We start from the raw sequence: 9,356 nt of genomic DNA on the forward strand, positions 1-9,356 counted from the left end.
AAAAATATATATATATATATATATTTTTCTCCTTCGAAACAGGGTCTCACTCTGTCCCAGGATGGTGTGCAGTGGCACAATCACAGGAAACTGCAGCCTCAAACTCCCAGGATCAAACAATCCTCCCACCTCAGCCTCCCAAGTAGCTGGGGCTACAGGCATGTACGACTACACCTGGCTAATTTTAATTAAATTTATTTTCTTGAGACAGAGTCTCTCTCTATTGCCTAGACTGGTGTCGCGATCTCGGATCACTGCAACCTCTGCCTCCTGGGTTCAAGGGATTATTGTGCCTCAGCTTCCCAAGTAGCTGGGATTACAGGCATGTGCCACCATGCCTGGCTAATTTTTGCATTTTTAGTAGAGATGCGGTTTCACCATGTTGGTCAGGCTGGTCTTGAACTTCTGACCTTAAGTGATCCGCCCACCTCAGCCTCCCAAAATGCTGGGATTACGGGCATGAGCCACCGCGCCTAGCCTTGTTTTATTTTTTGTAGAGACAAGGGTCTCACTATGTCACCCAGGCTAAATATTTTCAAAGACAGCCTTAAAACTTTTATTAAGTAACCAATATTATTTAGAGAGATACATCTTATATTTATACACAGTCCTATATAGGCAGTAGTTATTTTAAAAACTCACAGATCAATCATGAAAGTGTAATGGCAGCTGGGCGCAGTGGCTCAAACCCAGCACTTTGGGAGGCCGAGGCAAGCGGATCACCTGAGGTCGGGAGTTCAAGACCAGCCTGACCAACATGGAGAAACCCTGTCTCTACTAAAAATACAATATTAGCCGGATATGGTGGTGCATACCTGTAATCCCAGCTATTCAGGAGGCTGAGACGGGAGAATCGCTTGAACCCAGGAGGCAGAGGTTACAGTGAGCCAAGATTGCGCCATTGCACTCCAGCCTGGGCATCAAGAGCGAAACTCCGTCTCAAAAAAGAAAAGAGATGAGAAGAGAAGAGAAGAGAATGTAATGGCAATTCAAACACCAACCATTGCTTATATATATTTTTCCTTTATAATACTAATTTTCCCATACCATTTCCTTTTTACCACACTTTTATTTTCCACCATGACTTCTGAAACTACACAATTCAAATCTGGAATTAAATACAGCTTTATGTCTTGTATTGTTAGAATTTGATCAATAACCCTATAATATTGGCCATTAATAAATATAATAGCTAAAAGAATATCATTTAATCGACTAAATTATCTGAGATGACAATAGGGGTCATATTGTTTAAAATGGTCTTAATAAGGGACCTATGGTGGTTAGCACTCAAGCTAGATATAAATATATTTTTGCTTGAACTCAGGCTGTAAAATCAAAAGGCAACAAACATCAATGCATACTCATCAATATCCTGTTGCTTCAGAGACCAGGCATAAAGGAAGATGACCTTGAATTATCTAAGGTCAACAAAACTATCTGACTGGAGGAATATCCCATCTTTCTGTACCAATATTCTGATATCAAGATGTCTCCTAACAGTTCTTTCTTATTGTGAATTTTTACGTAACACACTCAAGTATTGTTTAATCAAGTTTCTGGTCCTAAATCTCATATATGGTAAAGTCCAGGGTATTATTCAGGAGGCCAAATCAATCTCTTATTAGAAATGCTTAACATTTCCTCTGACTGAGGTAAATCCTAAACAAAATAGTGAACGTACTGTTTTAAAAATATGTAAGGGTTTGCCCCAAGAATTATTCCTGCATTAACATGTAGCATACAACTGACTCTAGATATTTAAGCGTACAGAACTTAAAGGGCAAATTATCTAGTTCGAACTATTAAGTAAAATTTTACTTAACTCTGATGTAAAAACTATCAGATCTAAAATGAAATCAGCAGTAGTATTTTCATTTTAAAATATTAATTACAATTAAAGTATTTCCTGGCCAGGCGCAGTGGCACATGCCTGTAATCCCAGCACTTTGGAAGGCCAAGGCAGGTGGATCACCTGAGGTCAGAAGTTCCAGACCGGCCTGGCCAACACAGTGAAACCCCGTCTCTATTAAAAACAATACAAAAATTAGCTGGATGCGGTGGTGGGCGTCTGTAATCCCAGCTACTCGGGAGGCTGAGGCAGGAGAATCGCTTGAACCTGGGAGGCAGAGGTTGCAGTGAGCCAAGATCATGCCAATGCACTTCAGCCTGGCAACAGAGTGAAACTCCATCTCAAAAAAAAAACTATTTCCTTAGTTAGGGGCCAAAAGAACCCCCAAAAAACAAAGAAACGGTGCTACAGTGCTAGTTAGCAGAATCTCTTGGAATTACAGATACTGGTCAATGAAATCTATAATGCTCCTAAATCATAGGAAAAGTCTAAAGGAATAAAAGCAAGATAGATCGAGGGAAAATATCTTTAAGGTTGTCAGACACAGGTTATATCAAAACAAAATTTTTATAACATAATTCGTATGTTGTTAGCATATGATTCAACATCAGGTAACCTGAACAACTATATTTTATAAGCATAAAAGCCAATTTAATTTAAAATTAGCCTTCAAAAATTAGTTTCACTACAAAACTACTATGGTTCAATCAGCAATAATGTTGAACTCTGACCTTTGGTGTCAGCATCAGTTAGTTGCTCTTTGGCTACTTCCTCTTCTTCTTCAGCTATTGCCTGGAAGATTGCAGTCAGGAAGAAAAAAAGCAATTCACACAGTGGGCCTTCACTGTCATTTCCTACAAGAGCTTCCTCTAATACTTCTGTGAATAAAATGTTTAAAATGAATTTAAAGTTCTGTTCATGTACTGAAAAAACAATTCCACTGGAAGAAACATGTAATCAACAATAGTATGTGCACCTATTTTCTTAAGCATCAATTTATGAAAGTATAACCAAGTATTATCCAAGCCAAAATAAGAAACAATTTACATAGATTACAATAAAATACAATAAAATCATAAGCCAAAGTCACCTCATTCAAGTAAGTCAAAATAGCCTCAATAGATCAACATATTTCATTTAAATTTAAATTTAAGGCACGAATTAAGGCACATTTTAAAAATTATAGTTTTATTCTAATCTGAACAATGCAAATATTTGTTAATTGTGCCACTGTTCTTGAGGGCTATGTATGTGCAAATAGTGAATAGGAGAGGTCATTATCCGCATTAGGTTTTAATCCTAATATTGTGTCTAAGTCATAAATAAATGTTTCTTATCTAATTCATCTCACCTAAACCAGCACTGTTTAGACCTCCTTGAGCTATAAGGCACAATGATTCTTGCCTCATCCGGCTCATAAGGAGAAATAAAATAATTTGAAAGCCCCCCTAAAGAATACACTTTTATTAAAATAAGAGTGGCATTATAGGCTGGGCACAATGGCTCATGCCTATAATGAGCCAAGGCTGAGGCAGGCGGATCACGAGGTCAGGAGATTGAGACCATCCTGGCTAACACGGTGAAACCTCATCTCTACTAAAAATACAAAAAAATTGGGCCGGGCGCAGTGGCTCACGCCTGTAATCCCAGCGCTTTGGGAGGCCGTGGTGGGCAGATCACAAGATCAGGAGTTCAAGACTAGCCTGGCCAAAATGGTGAAACCCTGTCTCTACTAAAAATACAAAAATTAGCTGGGAATGGTGGCGGGTGCCTGTAATCCCACCTACTCGGGAGGCTGAGGCAGAGAATTGCTTGAACCTAGGAGGTGGAGGTTGCAGTGAGCCAAGATTAGGCACTACACTCCAACCTGGGTGACAGAGCGAGACTCTGTCTCAAAAAAAAAATAAAAATAAATAAATAAATAAATAAAAAAGAAAAAGAAAAAAATTAGCCAGGCGCGGTGGCAGGCGCGCTGTAGTCCCAGCTACTTGGGAGGCTGAGGCAGAAGAATTGCTTGAACCCTGGAGGTGGAGCTTGCAGTGAGCTGAGATCTCACCACTGCACTCTAGCCTAGGCGACAGAGCAAGACTCTGCCTCAAGAAAAAAAAGAGTGGCATTATAATTCTCTATTTCAAAGTCTCTACATAGATTTTAAGAAAATTATTTTTCCATGTGATAGCCAAAAATTCAAAATCTGATCCAAATCTCTCCTTATACTAAATGCATTATAAATGTTTATACAAAGTAAAAGTATATAAGTACATAGGCCAAAGAGAATTACAAATTAAAGGTGGGCAATAACCTGTCTGCAAACACCCATATACCACTCCCTGCTCAAGAAGTGGAGTCTATTCCACCATCCTGTTGAATCCCAAGGTGGCCTCTCACTGCTCTGACCAATGGAATGTGGCAGAAGTAAGGCTGTGCCAATTCCAGGCCTAGGCTTTAAGAGGACTAGTAGTTTCTGCTTCCTGCTTCTTAAGAGTCCCCAGGTGCCACATAATAAGAATGAGATACTCTGATGAAATGAAAGGCCACATGAAGAGGACCAAGGCACCAGAACCTGTGTAAGAAGAAGCCATTTTGAACACCTAGCTAGACCAGAGAGATCCCAACTCCAGTTGGGATCTACAGAACTTTACAAGATGGCTTGTGTTTTTAAAGGCACTAAGTTTAGGATGAACTATAATGTAGCAATAGCTAACTAGAGCACTTGCCTAGGGTTACTCCATCAGGAAACTCATCTTGAAGATCAAAAAGTTCCCCAAATGCATTAAGGAACTCCAAAACCATCAAAGCATCACCAAAGATTTCAGGAGGTAGTCTAGTTTTCACTGGTGTTGGTTCTGGAAGTTCCTGAAAGATTAAACAATTTATATAACTATGTGAACCACGAAAAGGAAAATTTAAAAGGTAGAGATGACATACTTTTTACCTAACTATTAAGCATTATTCTTTGTAAGCTACTGGTTCTCAACCCTGGCTGTTTATCACAATCACCTTTGAAACTTCTAAAATTATAGATGTCCTGAACTTGTTCCAACTTTACTAAATCACAGTTCCTGAGAAGGGACTGGGAGAAAGGAACATTTTCCTTCCTTTTACTAAGAACATAGCTTTAGGCTGAGTGTATTCCTGACTATATTTCCTAGTAAGAGTCTCTTAAGCCACATTTTGAAGTCAAATCAGCTGTGAAATACTACCTTCAATGTACTATCTCCTTATGATTTGGAACATAATTAATCTACCATCTACTGATTTAGAAACTGTTCTTTATAAACCAAGTTGAATGAGTTTGATTTGGACACTTTGGCCATTTCTGGAAACAGGCAGAATCCTTACCTAGCAATCAAGCTAAATGCATGCCTGGCTACAGTGGTTTTTGGATTATTAAGGATTACACAAACTGACCTATTATTTCTACAGAATAAGATCCATTATCAAAGCTGATTATAAAACACTAACAATGCTACCTTGGAATTCTAAGTGTGAACATTTGCTTAACTAGCTATTTTCTCTCGGTTAAATATAAAGAAAAGAGGCTGCTATTAAATAAAAGAATGATTTCATCAGCAAAGCCACATAAGGCATGTAAAACCTATGTGTGCCAAACATCACATAACATGTTTATACCTTAAGGTCATCACATTCCATATCTTCTCTAGGTTTACTCCACTGTTTTAAGTATTCCACATATTTTCGCTTTTCTTCACGTAACTTCTCTCTTTCCTAAAAAATTTTAAAAGTTAGTAACAATTCATGTAAGAAATTTATATGGCAGCATTGGCATCTCCTGAGAACTTGTTAGAAATGCAAATACTTGGACCTTATCCCATACCTACTGAAGCAGTAACTCTGAGGTTAGGACTTAGCAATTGGTGTTCTAGCAAGCCCTCCTGGTGGTTTTTAATACATGCTAAAGTTTTAGAACCACTGATCAAAATAATACCTATCAAAATAATGCTATAAAGACTGAAAATGGGCTGAGTGCAGTGGCTCACACATGTAATCCCAGCACTTTGGGAGTCAGAGTCAGGTGGATCACTTGAGGTCAGAAGTTCGAGACCAGCCTGGCCAAAATGGCGAAACTCCATCTCTACTAAAAATACAAATGTATATATATAAATAAGCTGGGCATGGTAGCACGTGCCTGTCATTCCAGCTACTCGGGAAGCTGAGGCAGAAGAAGCGCTTGTACCCAGGAGGAGAGGGTTGCAGTGAGCTGAGATCATACCACTGCACTCCAGCCTGGGCAGCTCTTGAATAAATATTAATTTAATCTGACTTGATCTATAGCTTTCCCTCTACTTCCTATCAATAAGATCCTAGCAAAATAAATTATTAGACGGCCTGAAATGAAACTTCCCCTTATATTTGTAATACATTTGTTATTTTCAAGATTCATTTGAATCTGGTAACAGCCTAGAGACACAAAGAGGGAACAATAATTAAAAGCAACAATATTAGAATAGATGGACTTCTTTCTTGTAATTTAGGCTATTTCTCTTACTTGGTCTTTTGAAACTCTTACTTTTTGATTCTGGTGTTTGAAATTGCAAGATAAATATTAACTGCTAAATGTCTCTAATAAAGCAGTATACATAAAATATTTTACTATTTTTTCCAGTAAGTATATTTAATATGTTATTATATTATTCTCTTCTTTGAAATTTAGGAACAACAGAGGTAAACAGATGTGCACTTATCAAATTTTCAACATAAAATGGCCTAGATAGTTACGGAACTTGCTGTAACTTGAATAGTCTGCTTAAATAAATTATCCAACCCAACCTCAGAAATAATTCTTATAGGATCAAGTAAGGTTAGCATTCTAATTCATTGTTGCGAACAGTGTAAATAAGCACATGCTTGGGAAATACTTAGTGATGTATATGTATAGAAAGTTTTAAAAATATTTTTACCCTTTGATTTATTCTACTTCTACAAATTTATCCTGGGACATAGTCCAAAAAAAAGAAGACTTTATTCAGAAATTTGAACACAGCAGTATTATTTAAAGCACTTGGACTATTTAATGAGTTATGTAGTCATTAAAATTCCACTTAAGATTATTTAATAACATGGAAGAATGTTTATGATCATGTTAGATTAGAAAAAGCATATAAAACTTTAAATGCTGAGTGATCTGTTTTTTTAAGGCACAGGATAAAGACTAGAAATTAACAAATCAAAGTGTTAATTCTATCTCTGGCCAGGTGCGGTGGCTCATGCCTGTAATCCTAGCAATTTGGGAGGTCGAGGCGGGCAGATCACTTGAGGTCAGGAGTTTCAGACCAGCCTGGCCAACATGGTGAAACCCCATCTCTACTAAAAATACGAAAATTAGCCAGGCGTGGTGGTGGGCACTTCTAATCCCAGTCACTCGGGAAGCTGAGGCAGGAGAACTGCTTGAATCTGGGAGGCAGAGGTTGCAGTGAGCCCAGATCAAGCCACTGAACTTCAGCCTGAGCAAGAGAGTGACACTCAGTCTCAAAAAAAAAAAAGTGTTAATTCTATCTCTAAATGTTACCATCAGATTTCTGGTGATTTTTCTGTTCTCTATGTTTTCTGGTGTAAACTTATATTAGACCTTCTACACCAACTCAATGGTCTATTTGACAAACATTTGGTTTCCGTTCCAAGATGGCTGAATAGGAACAGCTCCCGTCTGCAGCTCCCAGTGTGATCGATGCAGAAGATGGTGATTTCTGCATTTCCAACTGAGTTACCTGGTTCATCTCATTGGGACTGTTTGGACAGTGGGTGCAGCCCATGGAGGGCGAGTTGAAGCAGGGTGGGGCATCACCTCACCCGGGAAGCGCAAGGGGTTAGGGGATTTCCCTTTCCTAGCCAAGGGAAGCCGTGACAGACTGCACCTGGAAAATTGGGACACTCCTGCCCAAATACTACGCTTTTCCAATGGTCTTAGCAAATAGCACACCAGGAGGTTATATCCCGTGCCTGGCTCAGCGGGTCCCACACCCACAGAGCCTTGCTCACTGCTAGCGCAGCAGTCTGAGATTGACCTGCGAGGCAGTAGCCTGGCTAGGGGGAGGGGTGTCCCCCATTGCTGAGGCTTGAGCAGGTAAACAAAGCAGCCAGGGAAGCTCAAACTGGGCAAAGCCCACTGCAGCTCTGCAAAGTCTGCTGCCTCTGGGGGGCAGGGCATAGCTGAACAAAAGGCAGGAGAAACTTCTACAGATTTAAACGTCCCTGCCTGGCAGCTCTGAAGAGAGCAGTGTTTCTCCCAGCACAGTTTTTGAGCTCTGAGAACAGACAGACTATCTCCTCAAGTGGGTCCCTGACCCCTGTGTAGCCTAACTGACACCTCATACAGGTAGGTGCCCCTCTTATAGGATCAAGTAAGGTTAGCATTATATAGCAAGTAAGGTTAGCAGAGGAAGCATCAGGCAGCAATATTTGCTGTTCTGCAGGCTCCGCTGGTGATACCCAGGCAAACAGGGTCTGGAGTGGACCTCCAGCAGAATCCAACAGACCTGCAGCTGAGGGACCTCATTCTCAGAAGGAAAACTAACGAACAGAAAGGAATAGCATCAACATCAACAAAAAGGACATCTACACCAAAACCCCACCTGTAGGTCACCAGCATCAAAGACCAAATGTAGATAAAAACCACAAAAATAGGGAGAAACTAGAGCAGAGAAGCTGAAAATCCTAAAAACCAGAGCGCCTCTTCTTCTCCAAAGGATCACAGCTCCTCGCCAGCAACAAAACAAAGAGGGACGGAGAATGACTTTGACGAGCTGATGGAAGTAGGCTTCAAAAGGTTGGTAATAACAAACTTCTCTAAAGGAGGATGTTCAAACTCATCACCAAGGAAGCTTAAAAACCTTGAAAAAAGATTAGACGAATGGCTAACTAGAATAAACAGTGTAGAGAAGACCTTAAATGACCTGATGGAGCTGAAAACCATGGCATGAGAACTATGTGACACATACACAAGCTTCAATAGACGATTCAATCAAGTGGAAGAAAGGGTATCAGTGATTGAAGATCAAATTAATGAAATAAAGCAAGAGGAGAAGTTCAGAGAAAAAAGAGTAAAAAGAAATGAACAAAGTCTCCAAGAAATATGGGACTATGTAAAAAGACCAAATCTATGTCTGATTGGTGTACCTGAAAGTGATGGGGAGAATGGAACCAAGTTGGAAAACACTCTTCAGGATATTATCCAGGAGAACTTCCCCAACCTAGCAAGGCAGGCCAACAGAGAACACCACAAAGACACTCCTCGAGAAGAGCAACCCCAAGACACATAAATGTCAGATTTGCCAAGGTTGAAATGAAGGAAAAAATATTAAGGGCAGCCAGAGAGAAAGGTCGGGTTACCCACAAAGGGAAGCCCATAAGACTAACAGTGGATCTCTCAGCAGAAATGCTACAAGCCAGAAGACAGTGGGGGCCAATATTCAACATTCTTAAAGAAAAGAATTTTCAACCCAGAATTTCATATCCAGCCAAACTAAGCTTCATAAGTGAAGGA

At 39.7% G+C, this 9,356-nt stretch overlaps 1 protein-coding gene across 1 annotated transcript in view; it reads right to left on the bottom strand.

Annotated features, from left to right (window-relative positions):
- The window catches only part of BAZ1A (bromodomain adjacent to zinc finger domain 1A), a 142,932-nt gene that overhangs the window by 45,608 nt on the left and 87,968 nt on the right, over positions 1-9,356 (bottom strand). The window contains 3 exon segments of the mRNA XM_017886906.1: positions 2,584-2,730; positions 4,570-4,708; positions 5,486-5,581. Of these exon segments, the coding sequence (XP_017742395.1) occupies positions 2,584-2,730; positions 4,570-4,708; positions 5,486-5,581 (382 nt within the window).

Source organism: Rhinopithecus bieti, unplaced genomic scaffold (genome assembly GCF_001698545.2).
Source record: "Rhinopithecus bieti isolate Rb0 unplaced genomic scaffold, ASM169854v2 scaffold_15821, whole genome shotgun sequence".
Classification (NCBI taxonomy): Eukaryota; Metazoa; Chordata; class Mammalia; order Primates; family Cercopithecidae; genus Rhinopithecus; species Rhinopithecus bieti.